At 43.8% G+C, this 20,384-nt stretch overlaps 1 protein-coding gene across 1 annotated transcript; it reads left to right on the plus strand.

The window, feature by feature from the left end:
* The first annotated feature begins 273 nt into the window (after window positions 1–273).
* Window positions 274–8,452, plus strand: LOC128873397 (uncharacterized). The gene is made up of 2 exons (XM_054116965.1): window positions 274–2,043; window positions 5,340–8,452. Exons 1-2 carry the CDS (start codon window positions 1,473–1,475, stop codon window positions 5,438–5,440), a joined length of 672 nt encoding a protein of 223 aa, XP_053972940.1. The 5' UTR covers window positions 274–1,472; the 3' UTR covers window positions 5,441–8,452.
* Window positions 8,453–20,384: the final 11,932 nt, after the last annotated feature.

Consider the following 20,384-nt stretch of genomic DNA (forward strand, 5'->3'; position numbering starts at 1 on the left):
GCCGTGGAGAAGGGGGGCCAATAACTGTACAACCTTCTCGTGCGTGTTTTCAAAGGCTTGAAACGCTGCGCTCAGGTTGAAGGGACTATATTCTGCGAATGGCGGTTATTTCGTTTCTTCCCTGTTGCCTGTTGCGGAGCGGGAAAAGGGGTAACACCGAACGAAACCGTAGGTGGCCGAGAATAGCCGAAGCGTTTAGAGGCTTGGTCGCTTGCAACGAGAGGCACATGCTTCAGTCGCTAGAGAGCGCTTTATACGTGTAGAACGTGTCTTCGCGCAACTCCGTGAGTTGCAGAGCACGCACGCACATCGTCAGGCATCAACATAACTGCGCAATCGTGTACGACCTTCCGCCGAACTTGGAACCACGCGCGTGTCTTGACAGTCGTGTGTTTGGCGGGAAGCCTCCTCTCTTGGATTTTATGCAACAACGGAGTCGATTTGTCGATTCCCAACCGTGCCAGCGAGCAGCATATTGGTGCTTTCGGGCCGTGTGCAATACGTTTTCCGCAAAATATTTTTGTGTCGAATGAAGAACCAAGAGTGATATATTTGTTGTACGTTATCTTGCGTGGATGTGGTAATTGAGACATTCCAAGATCACCAGAGTATGCGATCGATTCGACATTTCAACAACATCGTCGTAATCTTCGCGGGAACACGTCGAAACACGCTCGTCGTCTCTTTGGGAGACTCTCGCGCAAGTGCGTGCGACGTTGCCGGTTCGATATTCCCGCGGGCTATAGCGATGAATTCGTGAGAAAAGGAAAGGAGAAGACCGAACATTAACTCTATCATCGATTCCTGGATATTATTACAATTAATCCGACCATCGAATCGTGTATCGAACTTTGAGGAAATACCCGATATCGTGTTGCTGTTTCAATATCTTGTTTCTCGCTCTCTCGTGGTGCGCAATAGTGTGTTTACTGTGTTGGCAAATATTCTTAGTGGTCGTGCACGTTTCCCTAGTGACGACACACTTACGTTCCAAATATTATCCGTCGATTGGTGGATGCGTATCGGAGAAAATTATTATCACGGATTATTTGGTATATGCACGAGCAAGTTAACGATCAACGTAGTGTCGAGGTGACGCTGAGCACGGCCATTATTCGAAATTCGGTGGGTCGCGCCACGACAGCGTTGCCACGTCTCCGCGACCGCGAGTATTTCAACGTTCCGTCGACGATTCCTGGAAGAATCATCTTCGTAAATGAGACGCGTATGAACGCATGAAAATTGGTGCGAAAACGGACGATTATCGATCGAGTGGTGTGCGCGTGTTGAAGTTTATCGAGAGTGGTGCGGACTAGAGTGCCGGAGCGCGTTTCGAAAATACTAACTCGTAAGAGGAAAATCACGACTGCGCGAAGAGGAACAGAGACTGTTTCTTCGTAAAACCATAGCGGGACTATCGGAAACTACTGGAGGAGAACGGCGACGTTGCCGGTGATAAAGACTGACGAAATATGAGCGCAAGAGTGTTGAATCCGGTGATGATGACGGAAATGAGTAGGAATTTGGGTGGAGGACGAACGGCGCCGAGCAGAGCAGCTCTTGCTCGCGTTCGAAGAGATCTGTTCGGACCCGTCGATCATGCCGCGGCTCGTGCGTTGGCAGAGAGGGAGCTTCGCGCTCAGTCCATACTCGACGCCGAGAGATGGGGATTTGACTTTCATTTGGAGATACCAAGAGCTAATTCGAGGTACGAGTGGGAGCTGGTTACATCGCAGGATGTAGTCCCCGAGCCCTATGCCCTACGCGGTATGCCCTACTTAAGGAAACACGCGCCTAGCTCGCCTCGAAAGCCGCGAGAGTCTTCTTCGCCCACCACGAGATTCCTTCGTAAAGAGTCGCCGACGACTCCGATCCTCCACAAAGCGGAAAGGACGCCACCGCAAGAACCAAGAGTGCCGCACATCGGCCAAGTCACCGTGAACGAAATTTTCGACTTCGACTCGGACAAGAAAATGTACATCGTCGAACCCACTACCCCCGTTTTATCGACCTCCACGTCGAGGAAACAGTCCTCCATAACCGGTAAGCGATAACATGTTTTTTCTACTTCGTAATTGTCATTGTACGTTGCGAACCGACTACGTCGTGTAAACACGTGTGCTTTTTCAATGCGGGCAACAGGAGTGTCAATCGCTGCTCGATATTGCGCCGCAAATTTCCCTACCTTTTCCAAAACAATACTTACGCCATTATTATTACTAAAATTCAATTTAAATTGTTGTTGACAATTTCCCGTCGCTCGAGATAGTAGTCGCATGTTTTGCACGCACAACTTCCTTCGGTATCTCTTATATTATTGTATTTTTTGTCGCGTTCTGTTTCTTTTTTACTACATACTAATCGTTGGCGTGCTGCAAAAAGTTGCGTAATTCGTTGCCGAATAACAGATTTCCTGAATTATTCTGTTTGATTAAAGCGCATTATCCAAGTTAATTGACTGGCATTATTTATACGGGAAGCATGTACAGCCTAGGTCAATCTAATTCGCCGACCGACAGCCAAGGTCCTCGCAATTTACGTAATTACGTACGCACCTGATAACAAGTATGAACTGCATCCGTGCGCCACGTCGTACACATATGTACACGCATACCTTTCGCACGAAGAAATTCGTTGATTTCCAGATCGACGTTACGACGAGACTTTGTACGCTGCATTGATTTCACTATTCGATCGCCAACACTCGTTTGAGAGTATTTCAGCGGGTGCGGATTAGATAAAACTAACGTAAAGTCATAGTTGAGCGATAAAGTTCAAATTAAAGGCGAGCAAATACATTTTTGACACGGATAAGCATCGTTCGATAACTGTTCGCGAGCGTAAACAACAATGATATAACGATAAATATTATTACAGTTTAATTGGCGAATCGGTTATTCGAACAACCGCCGGAATACACGATATTTTCTGAACGGGTTAATTTTCAGACGCCGCGTATTGCTGCATCTTCCGATGTATCTATTCGCGCGAGGTCTTTCGTATTGCATCTTGCATACGGCCATTTTGTTCAGATGCTACCTCACGGTCTAGTTCCTCTTTTTTTCGCCTATTTATTATTCGGGCGTGTACACCACCCACGCGATGCCACTATTTCTGGACATGACTCGTCATGTGTCCCGCACGCCATGCATCTACACGCGCGTGTAAACACATTCTGCGTCGCAGCAGCACGCGACGACGATCCATTGTTTATACGTCGCGTTGTATCCACAACGAATGGAGTCATTCGTTCGATAAAGTTGCCAAAAAACCGCGTGTTTTAACTACGCGAAACGGACGTTTCTCGAGATGTACATCTTATTTATTCGTTCGAATAAGAAGGGAAAATTAACTATCCGTACGAGTTGCGCCAAATTTAAAAAGTTTTATGTTTTCAATTTCTTATCTCTCGAGACCTTGGTCTAAGTACTATTGGCGTCGCGAGATACGAATTTTCATATCGTGTACTAAAAAGATTTTTATTTCGTTTATTCGTACATGCATATTGCACACTTGGTTGCAGTTACGTCAACGGAATGCAAAGACTTTAACAAATTCGGGTCGATTTCGTAACACGAAAAATAAAGCGCGTTGCAAAAATTTGATAAATTGTCCATATTTAATTATTCTCTTGCGCCACATATATTGCTAATCGCGCAAACAACCGCGGGGTGAGCTCGGAATTATAGTAATTTCTGCGAGTGATATAGAGCGGGAATCTCCGACTTGAGACGTGCCGAAATTTTGGCTTAATTGCGCGAGATTACGCGCAATTAGTTTTACCTTTGATGTTTATTCGGCGACTCGGCTTTCAGTGGTCGCGTGCGACGCGCGACAGTAACCGTTATTATTTAACGATAATATCGCGACGATACGCTCGCTGTTCGATTAACCGGATCGATACACACCGCACGACGCGTTTTGATTTGCCGATACGGTTCGTTCCGACGAGTACGCCTCCCTTTCTCCCTATTTTTCGAGTATACGGGACAACGAACGCGATCGTAACGTACCGTTCTGGCTGAAAGTGCAATAGGGGTGCCGACTGATTTTCCTAACGTACGTTATTAATGAGCCACGCGGTCAGCTGTTCGATCCATATGGGGTTGCTGCACCCCCGTTCCCTTTCTCTTCCGCGTACCCCTCGGTCATCAGCTTTTGTTCACGCGTGCGACCTTCGTGCGAGTGTGCGCCTCCTGCACGATGCGAGCATGGGGGTATTATCAGCTGTGCTCACAATCGCGCATCCCTGAAAAACACGGGGTGGATGGCCCATGCTACGCGGGGTGGCGCGATCGGTATTTAAAATCATGATTATTCGATGGGGCCGTTCCGACCCGCATCCGCGCGCAAATTACCCATTTAAAGGGTCGTGTACTGTTGAATGCTCGGAAAGGTTTGATTTTCGGATTTTTTACTCGAGCTTTATATTAATTTTTATCATTTTTCTTTCTGCAAATTTTCGAATAGTGGAAAGTACTGTTAACGTTTGTTACAGCCATTAACGTTTATTGTTACGGTTAACGTTCGCGACGAGACTAGAAGAGGAGGGGCCGCGACCCCGTTGACACAGCTGTTCCTCGGAATCTTCGTACTTTCTGTCGCGTGGCGTTGCAATCGAGACTAGAAAAGCCAGATGAATGTTACCCCGGATAATCGAACAGATGCGCCGAGTTTCCTCGTGGAAATTTGCCAAATGTTCGTTCGAAGAGGGTCAAAGGGGGGCACACGAGTCTTTGTGGTTCGTACCGAGCTGAAACGGCGCGACGTGACTCATGATTGCGAGTGATCGGTCTGGGACAGTCTGCGTTTTTGTCACGGGCTTCCTACATCGTGACTCGTTAAAGGATCGCAAATTACATCTATCAGAGGAATAAAAAATTGCATGCATCTCATTATTTCGGGCCCGTTGCACGATTTCGGCTATGCGCCGTTTTCTTTTTCCGTCTTCTTTTCTGACTGCTTTCGGTTTAGCGCGGTTTAATTCCTAATTTGCTTTGCGACCATTCGCGGGTATCTTATCTGTCACTGATATATAATTAACACGCACCGTACGTTGATATTACATTTGTAAGGTTATCGCGAAAGATGCACGAGGCCAAACTTTATGTTGCATGCGATTAGGAAGATACCGAATTTCAGGATGGCCGATGCGAATAAAGTTCTTGGGGTGATTGAAATTTTATTAATTAACGAGCTAAATTATTTGTTCAGGTACGACAAATAGATATAAACGCGCATTTTACGGATTTAGTTGGCCTTTTTCGTTGATTAATCGTTTGTAAATGACTCGGGTAATTTTACGGATGTATAAATTTTCGATTTTTGTATGTTTTCAGACTTCATGAAGAGTCGTAAACGTAGCTTAAACGGTAGCGCGAAGAGCATGATAGAGCCGCCAGAGAAAATGGCCCGCAACGCGGGTCAGATACGCAGCTAAAGAGCCTTCCCAGCTGCTTCTTCCTCCTTCAGCCTCGCTGTCCTTCTTCCATCTCTTCGCGAGAGAGGGACCGGAACCACGAAGCAAGCCAAGCATCACTGCCAGGAGGAACGAGAACGGCAGAAGCAAGCTCCGGCAGGAGACGCGAGGTCCGTTGGCTGTGCCATTCACGTAGATTTATTCGCCATGAATGTAGACGAAAACGGTGGACAGAGAAAAAAAGATTACAAGGTAGCGGCAGTTTTCGTTGCGTACACGCGTACACTTTTCGTAGCCATGCCACGGAAATTACAAAAATAGTAACAACGACTACGTACGAAGGAACTGGACAAAAGGAAGAACGACACCCCACGGTTGTTGCTATTTTCATTTTTTCTATTCACAATTTTTTCTCTAATTTTTTTTTTCTTTTTTTTTTTTCTTTCAATACGTGTATATGTAATTCATTGTGTCGTTTATATTTTTTTGCATTAGGTTAAACACAGAGTAACGATTAGAATATATTATATATACATATGTAGAGACAGACAGAGAAAGTCACAATTTCACGAAATTAATTAACGCAATATATTTGTTCGTTCGATTCTATGGAATGAAGCAAGGGAGGGTCGAATTACGATGACGATGATGGGGTCGTTACACCTAGTACACTTTAGACGAAAAGTGTAAGGAGACAAAAATATATTAATATTTCTAGGATATAACACGTAGATTTTAATCGAATCGTAGGTTTTAAGTGGAAAGTTCATTGCGTTTCTGATCGAAACATCCGACGAAAGAAGGCTCGTTTTGCGTACCCTATCCACGAAACTTTCGAAACAGAGACTGTTTCGGTTTGTAGTCCGCGGGTCTTTATCGACTTTCCGACTTGCTGGAGATCCGTGGGCGTTCTAAAACCGTACTAGTGAAAACAAAGCTGGATTCGCCGAACGAATTTCGCGGTGGTTTCGATCGATCGTGTCCTTGAAACGATCGCGAAATTATTTGTGATGTTAATGTTATGTCTGGTTATGCTAAAAGCTAAAACACGAAAGAATCGAATTTTGAAAACATTTCATTTATACAGTTGAGAAAAAACAAAGGAAACGCAATCACGTTTCCGTGGTCGAGAAAGGAAACCATTCTCTCGATGGTCATAAACGTGGAGGAAAGTATGATTTAGATACGTAGTTGGTTACCCATGTTCAAGCATTGATCTCCTGTACGACTTAAAGAAAGTACAGCCGATGCCAAATCACCCAGCGATTTTTTTCTTGTATCTCTTTTGAGAAGGAACCTTGATCGTACTCGGCTTCTTCTATAACCCCCCATCCCCACCCCTCTTCACTCGCCTCACCTCTTCTTCTTTCGTCTCTCGTTGCCCCGATTTTCATCGAGTATATTGTATATAGGATATCGAAGCTTCACGAAGATTGCAAAATTCAGAATTGATGCATCATGTATTGAATGTCCTGGAAGACGTAAGTTATAGTACAATGATCAGTCGTGCAGTAGTTAGACTAATAATTTTCATTGATTTGACCGGCCGGTACGACGCAATCTTCATTTAGTTGGTCGATGGATTTGCATTTTCTTGTACAAATTGTGACGAAGAATCTCCCCTGCTGTTTTTAATGTTTTACGATCGGACCCTGGATGTCGGCGGTACAGTGTAAAAGCCGTTGAAAGTTCTCCGAAGCTTAACGAGATCATCTTTTGTGCAGGTATTATTAGGATGAAATTCGCGCGATTTACATAACCATTTGATACCACTTAGCGTGTACAAATTGTTGTTTCCGGAGGTCTTTCAACGGTTGCTTAAATTATGCGAGGGTGCATCTGTATCCGAATTGTTTTATATGTTCTTAAGAAAATTACGTAGATTCAAAGTGCACAACACACTATTTCGAAAACGAACCAAAACTTCCTTCGTTACTTTCTTCATCGCGAATGAATTTATGCAAAACCGTAACATTAATGTAAATGTAATTGTATATCTCTTTAAATGGTATATTGATTTTATAATGGTAGCTGTTTATTACAAGTTTTTGTTTATAATAATTTGGTTAAAGCCATCCTCTGGATTAATTCCCATTTTTTTTTTATCTCGCACCCTGCTCCTTGGTTTATTTCTTTCCGTTTATCATCTCCCCGTCTTTGAGATTATAATTCAAAAATACGACTGGTGGTTACAAAGCTATTTTTTTCGTAGTTCACTCGCGGAGTGTGCTATGAGCGGATGAATCGATTCGTTGAGGAATTCTAGTGGTCGTTTTTCATACCGGTCGCGTTGTATTCCAAGTTTCAATGGCGCTTTCATGGCAGCGATACGCGTACAGCGAGAGTTTCGCGATAAGAAATTAAATTAAAATCAAAAGTTTGTACGATGTTCGTACGAAAAAAAATATCACTCGCACGATCGTTACCACTTTCGAAAGAAATTGATAGTCTACGGCAGACTGCTCAAAATTATACCTTTTCCTGCCGCTATGAGAACGAGAAAAAACTTTAGAGAAACGCATTGGACGACTATGGAATCTCGTTAGATCTGCAGAGGTCGCGATACAAGAAGTCTGCCGTCGTACGAACGACCGTGCCGTCTGAAACAAACGAGAAAAAAATAGTAAAAGAGAATATAAATCGTATGTCTATGTAACCCTGTGATGTATTAGTATGATCTCAGTAAACATAACTTAGCGTGTACTTCGTATTTGTAATAAGTAGATCTATATGTACGTTCCAAATGTGACGTAAGGCCCCGGTTAAAGAGTGTGAACGATGATGTTTGAGCACGTGTGTATGATGTTTATTTGTCCAGGTGAATGTTGATAAGAAAAAAAAAAAAATGGAAAAGGCAGAGTAAAAATACCCCAGTGCGCCTCACTTCCAGTTGGTATTCGTGTAAGAATTATACATGTATGTAACGACAATATTATTATATAAACCATAATCGTAAGAGAGTCTAAAAAAACTAACCTACATAAGTGAATGCCTATGTTTATTAAAAAAAAAGAATTATCTATAAAAAAAAAACATGTATCAGTTTTTTACGACCCCTTGGTGTATGAAATTTCTATGGTTTCCCCCGCGTAGCTGGCACCTTTTATGCATTAATCCTAGGTACACATGATTGTCGAGTTTTTAGTGTTCCATTCATGATGCCTTCCTTGTTCATCTAAATAATTCGATCACTTTGTAGGCTGTTTTAACAATAATTATCCAATAATTTTTGTAACCCTCCTAACACTAACTCGTCATCTCCTTGTTACAGCAGAAACTATCCTAGTACTCCTTGAATCCTAGTCCAATCTCCTTACGTCGAACAAGAAGCAATACAAAATATGTTTCTTGAAAAAGATTCAGGCAGGTGCAGGTACAACGGGAGCTGTACACACGAGAGAGTACTCCAAGTCGGCTAAGAAGCAGGTGTTCCCGGATGTGCGCGTATTTATCTTGGGTAAGTCATACTTCGACTTCAGTTCCACAGTTTTTTTTTTCGTGCTTCGTGTTTACCGCGATCAAATTGTTTTCTTGAAGGCTGAAAGTTGTCATGGCTTAAAATTGAAAACCATCGATCGTTTTTAGTGCGTTGAAGAAACACCAAAAACAGGTTGACTTATATTAAATTCAAAAAATATATTCAAGGTAAAAGGAGTGTGTTAGTTCTCCAAGCTGTTCGTTGTGTTTTAAATTGGCGATTATAAGGTACGAAATGCAAGCGAAGTCGTTACTCCACGTGGTCGAATTTGCAAGTAAATTAATGCCGAGTCGAGGATATTGATACAGAGCGTTACACCTTGAATACGAAGTACATACATGCATGTATGCCTCTCGTAATATATATTCTTTGGTCGGACGGTGCTATATCCATGAACGTATCGCCGTGATTTTTTTTCCATTAAATGTACGATTATTCATCGGTAATTTTCATTTAAAATTAAAAGAGGATCGAGATAAAATTTTGCGAGATGAAAACAGCAGAAAGAGCATCGAACGAACCGGTGCATTTAATTTAAATTCGAATTATTGGATCACCGCGCGAATGCGAAATTGAGGTCAAAAAATTATGCAAGATTTTCTTCAGTGAGCCAGATTGATTAAGCGGTTTGGAATAATGATAAGATCGAATTTCATTTTCATATTTAATCAGCGGCCGCGAAAAAATACACGATTTAATGTTCTAAAGAGAATAGAATAGAAAAGGAAATGTACGGGAAAAATTCTGTTTCAAATGCTTTATCGACATCTATCGAAGAAGTTTACGATTACTTCAATCCCGGTTCAAAAGTTGTTTCAACGTGTGTCCGACGCGTTCGTTGGCCAGTCTCTTTTTTCCGTAACTCGTGTCCCCGTTGTGCCTCGTATAAACACGCGCGTTCACTATAGTTATGCTTCTATGCAATCTCTGTTGCTAGGCGCACCTCGGCCCACCGACAGTATTTTTAGACGATACGTTCACATTTCGACGTTCATTCTTGAATGAGAGTTCCCTACCCGTAGCCTCGACCCAATACTATCACAGGAATTCCTCGAATTTCAATACTGATTTTACGTAAAAACAAAGAGGGAACGTAGCCTAGAGTAATAATATAGAAAAGTGCACAGGATATTCAAGAAATTTATCATAAATATGCGTCGATGCATTCAAATTTGTTATCCTTCAACTTTTCATGATTCCAAAGTATAATTAACGATCATTTGGGAAAAATGAATACGTTTAATACGTATGATCGGTTTGTTGTTTGAACGTTAAAAAAAATGTGTCTAACAAAGTTGAAACATTTTGCGATAGTAGCGACAGTTAGTGGTCACTGTAGGAACTGGAAATGTCGGTAACTATGCCCGGTGGTAGAGATATCGTTTCACGGCAAGATCGGATTCGAATTTACATAAAATTACGTAAACTAGCATAGATTTATTTTCTGGTAGTGTGTTGAAACGTCGCGATCGAGTGGTATTTTACGCACAGGAAAGTCTAGCACGCGTCAATGGATTTATATTACAAAAGAGATCCCACGTTTGCTGTTATTTCGTTTTTTTTAAACGAAATTTGAAAGTTCGCGACGTTTTAATTTTTTGGAATTAAAGTTGGCTTCGATCTTTCGCTAAAATAATTTGAAGCAATCGTGGAATATTAATACAAGACAGCAGGAAAATGCTGCGTGGCCAACGGAAAATGTTACATCTCTTGAACAGAACTACGAGATTTGATCGCGAGGCTCCAGCTGCCATTGTAAACAGGAAGTCGATGGCGCTGTGCCATCCAGATACCATTGGTGCCTCCGATTAGAACCGATAGTCCGCTTGCTCGTTAGAGAATGTTGAAAGTGCATCATCAAATTGAGGAAACAGTATCAAGAATCATTCTTTCATTAATAATACTACCCGTTTGTACTTAGATTCCAACATCGGTATACCTGAGTGTACTTGTTCTGAAATTTGTTTTACTCGAAGGTACCAATTTCCTCCGCACATTACCACGTAGCTTTGAATCGCAGGATACGGTACCGAGTTTTCTCTTTGGTGTTACGCCAACGAAGAAAAGAACCGTGTGGTAGTAGTAGGGGAGGTCGCCGTTACTCAAAGTGGTCTTTGGTATTATTTTTGGACGGCGACTTCCCGAAGAAATCTTCTTCGAGCTGTGCCTTTTACAAATTGCGCCACGAGTGCAATGTACCTGTTGTTTACCACATAGCGGGTTCAAAGCCCGGTCAGTGCAACGGTCCTCCACCTTCCCTACCTTCCTCTACCCTGCTCATCTTTCTTGCCCCACCATCGATGACGATCATCCCATCCCCTACCGTCGGCCTCTTCAAGTAAGGACAAAGCAGTAGTCGGTCGTGGTTCGAAGTCTTCGAGGATGCGCAAGACGAGAAGCTCGCTTATGTCTCTTCGTAAAATATACACGACGCCCGTGCTCTGAGCCTTCCGAACGTGGTTCGCTTCTACCAAAACGCGGCGTGCGATTATTTTTATTTTCTACGAATCTCTTCCACTTTCAGGTTCGGATTTTTCGAAAAATCCCCGGTTAATTCCTCGATGAAATGTATCGTTTTTTGTCAAACTGATTTTTTGGTTTAGTCGCGTGTACGATCGTCATTGGATCGTTAGTAATACTCGATGTGTAAAACATTTATTGGCAAAAATACGAGAAAGAAATTTTCTATGAAAAATTGTCATTTTTGTCGTTGTATGTAATCGATGGTTCGCATTACTACGACACGCATGACGCAATATTCATAATCCATTATTCGAATGAAATATCCTTCGTCTCTGTTCCGTAGGCAACTCAACGAGCGCGTATACAGCATACTCGTAGAGGGTACAGTTCTAGGGAGTGGTTACATGTAGGGGACGTGTTTGTAAACATTCAACAATGAGGAGCGCATCGAAGTCGCTCGTGCGCCTCGTGATAATGTTGGTGCACGCATAGCCTTACCTTCTTCGTAGATATAAAACGACCAGAGACAGAGTGCATCGTAAGGGAAGGGTTGTTGTCGATGCGGTACGAAAGAGAAGGGTGGAAAGAGAAAAAAGTAGGGTTGATAGTGTGGTGAACCAAGAAGAGCCAACTAACCAATCCCGACGAAGCCCGTACTACGGCGTAGTACTCCAGTGGGATCAGGGTTCAAAGCCCGGTCAACACCATGTCCATGGTTCTTTCTCCCACTCCTTTTCTCCCTCGCTCCACGATTCTTCCACTCTTCTCTCCTCCTTTTCCTCCCCCGCTCCATCTTGCCCCCTCTGTTTCTCGTTGTAGATATACCTTGGTTATTTCATGACCAATACACATGCACACACGCACACACACGTGCTAAGCATCACCGTGGACCTCTCTCTCCCTTTTCTTCTCTCTTCGCTCTCTCGACATCGTGTTGGCCACGGTGATTCACCATCGCTCGGAGATAAGGGACCAATGAAAGGAAACCGTAGAGGGCAGCACCGGCGAATAAGCGTATATAGTATATGTATACTCTGCGTGCTCCACTTACCGAAGGGAAGGTGATGCATCGAACAACGAGGCGAAAAAATTACCAATTGCTTCCTACGGAATCCTGGTTTATCCCGTTCTGTGGTAGTTGGTGACGATTTTATCCGCAATCAAACGAAGGAAATCATGTTCTGGGAAAAATCTTTTCCGCGACAGAGGAAAATTACCGTGACTTCGTGCAACGATTTTCTTTCAAAATCACGGGTTTATTGCGTTTTCGCTGACTCGTTCGAGGTACTAGCTGTCATTTCTTCGGCAAAGAAACCACTTACCGAGGTGCCGATGTAATTTTGCTGTTCCAAGAATTGTTACGCGCGAATACGCGAAAGAGGATTACCCCGATCGTCTTTCGAGAACAAAAAAAGTCTCTCCTCGAGTCGTCGGGGGTGTATAAAGTGTCGCTTTCGAGACGAAAGGTACCCAAGTATTGGGTTTTACCGTCATTCTATGCCGTTCTTTTTTTTTAAACGAGGCAACATTATCACGAGGCGCACGAGCGACTTCGATGCGCTCCTCGTGGATCATTGTTGAATGTTTACAAACACGTCCCCTACATGTAACCACTCCCTAGAACTGTACCCTCTACGAGTATGCTTTATACGCGCTCGTTGAGTTCGTAGAAGAATCTACGAAATTTTTCATTGCGAAATGAAAAGTTGATGGGACGTTACGGGTTAGTCGCGACTATCGGGGTATTATCGAAGCTGTTTGAGAATCAATTGACGTTCGAGTGCGAAGCTAATCGTAGAAAGTATTAGCGCGGTTAGAATACATAGGATAATAGTGCGCGAGTACAATGCGTACTATACCGACGTCCTTGAGCGTAAGCGATCTGTTTACGAAAGGGACGTCGACCCCTTTGGTACTCACATCCATTACGAAGCTCGTCGAAAGGAAAAAGAAATATCAACGATGTTACGCGTTACGTCAATTATAAGTGTTTATTGCTTTTTTCGCGGTATTCCTATTTCATTGTAGAAGAGGTAAAGGAAGATTATCTGAAAAAAATTCTCTTTCTTCGTAGCGTTTACTTGGAGTTTTATTAATGTCGAAACCAACAACTTCCACTCGTTGCAGCGTGGTCGAGAGCAATTGTAGTTTCTTTTCCCAGAGTCTTGCAAGGATTGTAGATCGCATTCCGAGAAGTAATTTTAGTCTGGTGCCCGAGTATTTCCTTCTTTCGGTTTGTTTTACTTTTCAGGCTCTTGGAGCTTTTGTTTTTCTTTCGCGCAAATACAGTCGTTTTATTAAAAAACTAATTACCGTTAGATACGATGTTTCATATTGTAGATTTCGGGGCAGAGTACGAATACATTATTCCAAATAATTCGGGTCATCTTTGAAAGAGGAGATTCATCCACGTTCTACAATGTTGGGTTTCAGACAGCTCGTCCCTCTTCGTTTTCGTCAATGGCTTCGAAGTCGTTTTTTCCACATCCCCGGAGCAACACTGTTTAGGCTCGAAAACCGGATTGGACGGGTAGCAATACGGAAATTCTTTGGTGTAAGAATTTTCAACCAAGTGTGCCTTCCAGGGATCGTATTTCAATCCGGTCCTGTCCACTATGATATTATTCGCATTATTTATACATTGTAGTTTCGCTTTCAAACTTTTTATCCTCGTACAGTTTACGTATTCATCCATTACACGCGCTTCTTTCTCCATAGGTAAAGAATAAAACGATAGGCATTTAAAAATATTTTAACGCAGCGTTTCTTGAATCATTCTATGAAATATATATATTTGCTGCTAGTTTCGTAGAAACTTTTCGAATCGCAGCGAGAACACAAATTTCTTATCAACCCGCTTTGCCATCTCTGTAATTTGTTGGAAAGAAATTCTTTTAGACGCTCAGTCGGAAACACGATCTTTGTTCCCTGAACCACGCTGTGAAAGGTTAATTGTAAGTTTAAACGAATACCAGAATCCTGTATAGCGTTTCACGATCGTTTCGAACGCGTGCTAGGGAACCGACACAAGACTTTTTTCGTGTAAAGCGTAGCTCAGCCACTTTGTGATTCGAGCTTGGACGCGCCAGAGAAATGGTTCTGTTCTCTGCAACCCTGCCTATCCGGTTCAACGGCCGATAAATGACCTGCATCGTTGTGGAGCCGATGTTCTCGGGTATCCTCATTGTGCTACAAAGTTACCACTTGGCTGTGCCAGCTTCCCCAACTCGAGTGGCTTCGCATTTAAAAAAGATTCGTAGGAATGTTTTTAACAAGTTCAACAAAGGTACGAGACGGAAACCAGAACCATAGACAGGAAAGGTAACTCGGGTAAAAAAAATAGTAATTGGCAGGCAGTGACTCTTGTTGCAGAAATTGCACCTTTGCTGTACAGAAACCTGTCATTGCGAAGTGTACCGCGGTTCACGAGAATATTCGAGAAAATAAGAATCGACGATCGATGTACAAGATGCTAGAATTCGAACAAGAAATCATGGAACTGACCTTTAAATAGGTCGTACGATGTACCCACACCGTACGGATAGCATCGTCAACGTCGAAAGAATAATCTATGCTCGCACCGTTCATGAGCCATAGTTATCGGGATGATCGTGAAAATAGGCGGCAACCGATCATCCCGCGGCTCTCGATCCCGATCTGCCCTCGGCAAAAGGCTCGACCTGCATCGCCAATTTTTAGTCACGATCTGGGGATCTCCCACGTCCCTTCGTCGCACGAATACTTCTTCTTCGAGCAAAATCACTTTAATAGCGGAGATATTTATCACGCTTAGTGAAATAACGTTGGGATGTCAAGCCGAGGATAAATCGACCAAACATCGATTTCCACGGTAAAGATCCGCGTTATCGCTCGCTTTGTTAATTTTCGGAAAAACCAGTTGGGATGATCATATCGCGTTCTTTAGGTTCTTCGAAACAATTTGCTCTCCGGATCCCTCGGGAACGAAAATGGTCTGCTGCTCGGTTCTCGTTCATCATACACAGTCTACGACAGAGCTTGTCAGTCTTCTATTCTCGTTGTCCAAGCCGATCGTCGCAAGAAACATGCACTTCCTCTTCGCGCAAAGAGTTTAATCGTAGATCTTCCTGTACGACCAGTCACGTCGGTCAACCCGTGTCGCTTCCTTTCTCAGGGATAGCAAAACAAGATGGCAATCGTCTAACGACTCTGGCTATTACGTCGGGTCGAGGAACTTTTTCGATGGATGGGAAAAGTATGAAAAAAGTAGACGGAGACGAAATTCACATCGTTGAACGAAGCGAGGAAATAAACAACCCTGCTTCGATTCGCATCGTGACGCGGCTAGATTGTCCATGCGGAGATGATCGTTATCGACTCGCGTTGTCATTCGACACCTTCTGTACGCTAAGCACCGACTTCTAGGCTTACCATTGGCGACGACACTGTTGTTGCTAAGGGAATCCGATTACGTTTTTCTCATCATCGTAATCAATGCAATCCTCGTAACTCATCCGCACGGGATACCTTGTTATATTCTACCTTGTTTGCGGACAAGGTAGACGACATAGCTTGTATCTTCTAATAGCAACGCGTGCATAGATGCGCGCAGTTTTTCGCGTTCAACCGTTCAAGTGTTTCTATGGTTGCAGCCACATCCTGTGCAAAATAAAGTAACTTTATCACTCTGGCAAAAACACGTAATCCATGGCGGTATCCTTTCCGGTCATTCGGTTGCAACGCCGAAATATAACTCGATGGATACGCGACCTGTAATACGCGATGGCGAATGAATTGGTAACGATGGCGCGCGGATCGAATTGATTTTCCGTTCTCTGTTAAAAACCTTACATTCAAGTGGCGATCACGATCGAAATTTCGTCTTGATACAGGTAGGAAAAAGCTGGCGAGGATGATTTGGGGAAGAAAAGGTTCGGCGAATGAAATAAAGACGAAAAGGAGAAGAAAGCGTGATACACGTTCGTTTCAAATTTCTTGTAAATTTCGAACAAAGTAGCTAAATTTTTTGTATCGATTCATATTCGTGACACTCCGTTAATCTTTACGGCCCTGAATGTTTTTCGTCGCGAGGTTCCGCACACCCCTCGAAGGAAATAAGGAAAAAACGAACCGATTGGAAAGGGATAATGGCGACGGAGAAGAAGGAAGGAGATATTCTTTTCGAGCGGCTTAACATCCAGCGCCACTTCGGATATTTAAAATGCAAATCCGCTCGCCGATAAATCTTTCGTACGTGATTCGAGTAGTTTGATAGGATGCGTTCCTTTTGTTTCGTTTTCGTACGATCCACCCTCGAAACGTTTATTATTTGGCTGGGTTTGTATACCCGGGGCGTTACAACTGTTCGAGTTGCCGGGTAGTACGTTGCGACGGTGTCTAATGGAAATCGTATTTTATCTCGAACACTTTGCGTTTTCCACATCGCTGGAAAACGATTTTATCGCTAACGTTTTTCGAAAATGAAAAAAGAATCAGAAAAGAGCATATACAACATAATCAAGCACGCGATGGATCTCCGGGTCTCTAGAGTAGTGTTGTTCGTCCTCGACGACCTTACCGCAAGGGCATGCACCAATGACGTCACTGGCCTCGCGTACTACTCGCCCACAACGCGTAGAGGTCGAACACCGTCGACGCGATATGAGCTTGTAGCGCGAGCACGGAATCAGTCGCGCCAAATCTGGTCGCAAGGGACGGCGCGTCTTGCTTCTAACCTTTATGACGTGTAAATCACAAATACGAGATGCCAGGACCCTCTCTCACACACCTCATCCGGCCACGGATACGACCGAGCTATTAAAGCGTCCCCAAAGTTTTTACGATGGACAGGAAATTCTTCCGAGACTCGGAAGCATCGAATCGAACGAGTCACGGATCTTTCATTTTCGCAGCCAGTTTTGGTTCGCGAGTTGTCACGAACTGTCGCAATGTTGAATTCATCGAAGGAGCCCATTCACCCAGATAAAAGAGCCCAGGCGCAGATAAAATACCGATTGTTGCCGATAATTACAACCATTCGTGATACGTTATTTACCGATAAACGTCGCGACACAAAATTCTTAATCTCTAACGATGCACGATATTACACCCTTCTAAAAACATATTAAAAAAAGATAAATATATTTCTCGCCGATGTAAAAAAGAAAAGATACTTGGAAATGTTGGCAGGACGAACACGGCCGAGAGATGGTTGCAATTTCGACGGACGAGGCTATAGATGGAGGAAGATTCGACGATTTTAATCTGTTCCGATGTATACCTCGTGTAAACCTCTCGTCGTTGATGCGTTGATCTCTTTTTTCTCCTTTTTCGTTCCGTTTCCCCTCTCTTGTTTTTCGTGTTTCTCTTTCGTTTCGTTTCGCTGTTCCTTTTGCTCCTGCCTTCCTTCCGAATGCTATTACGTGCAACGGCTACCGCAGGGAACACAACTACCGATCCGCTCCACCCAGAGAACGACGAACGGGGAGGAACTTACAATTAGGCAATTTACATCAACCCGTTTCGGGCCCCAGGACTCGCGCTCGATCATCGCGCGCTGTATTAATTTCGGTAAATCGTTCAACAACTACCGTATCGCGAAATTCGTTTCGTTCGACCCGAACGCACTTGTATCGGGTTTGTTTTCGCGGAAAATTTGTCGAGCAAATCATGCATCGAGTCTGAAGTTGTATCGACAGGGAAGCGTTCGATACGCGAACATTGAATTCTCATTTGTATCGGAACTACTCTTTTTTTCAATGCATGAGCGTTCGGGGAAACATCTTACGCGGACTAGCTTAATGATTCGCACGGATCGGCGAAAACGCGGAACGTTGCACGTGGAGTATTCGACTACTGGCAGAGGGAGGACCTTGACATCCACCGTTTACCAGGTTCTCTCGATGCCTCGCTGTGCCTGAACCGTAGAAGATGATGGTGAAGTGGTACATACGCAGGTACATAGTCATACACACACAAGAAGAACCGGTGCGCATTGTGCTCGTCGTCACACGTGCACGTGCACGCTGAAAAGTCGAATGCGCACACTGTGGTATTATGGCTTGCCTGTACTGTACGTTACAACACTCTATACGGTATAGGCGACTCAGCTAACCAAAGAGCCAGAAGAGGAAAGAGCATGCGGAGTGCGCGTGGTTTTGCCCCTTTTGCAAGTTCGGATCTTTTTTTCCTCCCTTCTGTCCTCTTCCACCTCCTTTATCTCTTCTGCCACGGTCCAGGGACGTAGCGACCGAATATCGGCACGAAAAACGTTTACAATTGTTTCGGTTCATCCACTCTTCTGTTTCGTGTTCCGCAACGATGCGAATGCAACCGCTCCACGCTTCGTTGCTTTTTTCTTTGTCTCCACTACGAATGTTGAGGTAAATGCAATTTTGCAGTGATCTCGTAGTAAGTCGTAGTCCTGTTGGCATTACGAGCGTCGGGCTACTCTAGACTGGGTTAATTGGTCGAGGTTTTCCAATCGGGAATATCGGTATCTCTGTGAGAGAACGGTCGAGGTGGAGGGACATCGATCGAGTTACTCGGAAGTCGATGCGAGTATTGCGGTTGTACGTTCGATCGCGAAAACGAAGCTCGCGGTCAATCTGTTTTCCTGCTTTGTTGAAATGTGAAGATGGTTCTTTAATCGAAATTCAACTAAAATACTTTTCCAACTTGACGTCAATTTTCATCTCAAAAATTGTTCTTTCGGAGTCGTCGGCTGAATTACGAAATAATTTGGTGATTTTCAATTCCATCGCACTGTATGACTTAATCCTGCAGCGAGCGCATATAAGGCGCAAGAGTCTCCACCTTACATCCCTGAGACGTCTCCTCTTCGTTTGGCTCTTCTTCGTCTTCATCTGCTTCTTCTTCTTTTCCTTCTACCACTTCTTCCTCTTCTTCTTCTTTTCCTTCTACCACTTCTTCCTCCTCCTCCTCCTCCTCCTCCTCTTCTTCTTCTTCTTCTTCTTCTTCTTCTTCTCCTTCTCCTTCTTCTTCTCCTCCTCCTTCTTCTTCTTCTTCTTCTTCCCTTCAGTGTTATGGCGAAGGGTCGCTTTTTTGCCTTTTTCTTCCACGGCTACTCGTTCAGTTTGCTCGCTTTGCGCGGCGTCACGGCTACTTTTGTTGCGCCTCTCTCTCCTTCTTTTCCACCCTCTATCCTTCTATATTCGCCTGTTCGCGTTCTCGTCTCTCCATCGAACACGCTGCTGCTCGGCGATTCCCCTTCGTCAGAAGAGTGGGAGTGGAAGAGACTGCGGACGGGATTCTTCTCGTGGTTTCTTTTTTCCTCCACTTCTCTCTGCCAACACCAGTTGCTCCTTTTGTTTCCACCGAGTAAGTGAGTCAGTGAGCGAGTGAGAGGAGATCGTAGAAGATGAAAAGGGAGGATGATTGGTTAGAGAGAGGGAGGGTGAGATCTAGAGATGCTCGTCGAGAGAGAAGAGACAACGAAGCGTGTCGAGACACGCGAGATGCAGGATCGAATTCGACCCTCGGATCCGGATCCACAAAACTCTTGATCTCTTGGATTGGATCACTCTCGGTCGAGTGTTTCCTTCTCTTCGTTTTACTATCGATTTGACATCGTGGAGAAAATTTTCGATGTCTGCTTGTTCCTTTGAATGCTGAACGTGACGAGATATGTTATTTATGTGGTCATTCGAGAATATAAATACCTTCTTAGCGAGCGATAGGACGTACCCTTGCGAAAAACTTGTAATAAGAAACGGAATATATGTATACACGTATAACGGTAAATAGTGTGAATACATTGAATCAACGAACAATACCACTTTTGCTGCGTCGTCTCAACGTCGGTGATGCGAAGAGTTCGGAGCCAACGGTGTTCGAGTACGATGTAATTTACATCTCGCCCCGCGATACTCGATTCGATATAAATAATGGAATTAAAATTACTTGGTGATTTCTCGCGACGTTATCGGAGTAAAGCGTCGCGTAAGCGGCCTCGATACGAGAAAGCTCTTAATCGTTTACGCGTTACTCGCGTGGACGTTGGTCGTGTACCGCGTTGCCGCCCTC

Source organism: Hylaeus volcanicus, chromosome 3, assembly GCF_026283585.1.
Source record: "Hylaeus volcanicus isolate JK05 chromosome 3, UHH_iyHylVolc1.0_haploid, whole genome shotgun sequence".
Lineage (NCBI taxonomy): Eukaryota > Metazoa > Arthropoda > Insecta > Hymenoptera > Colletidae > Hylaeus > Hylaeus volcanicus.

Bases quoted from the DNA above. Each gene is read 5' to 3' on its own strand.
- LOC128873397 (XM_054116965.1), top strand. From the start codon at position 1,473: ATGAGCGCAAGAGTGTTGAATCCGGTGATGATGACGGAAATGAGTAGG. The intron at 2,044-5,339 runs GTAAGCGATAAC...GTATGTTTTCAG, and splicing joins GAAACAGTCCTCCATAACCG to ACTTCATGAAGAGTCGTAAA.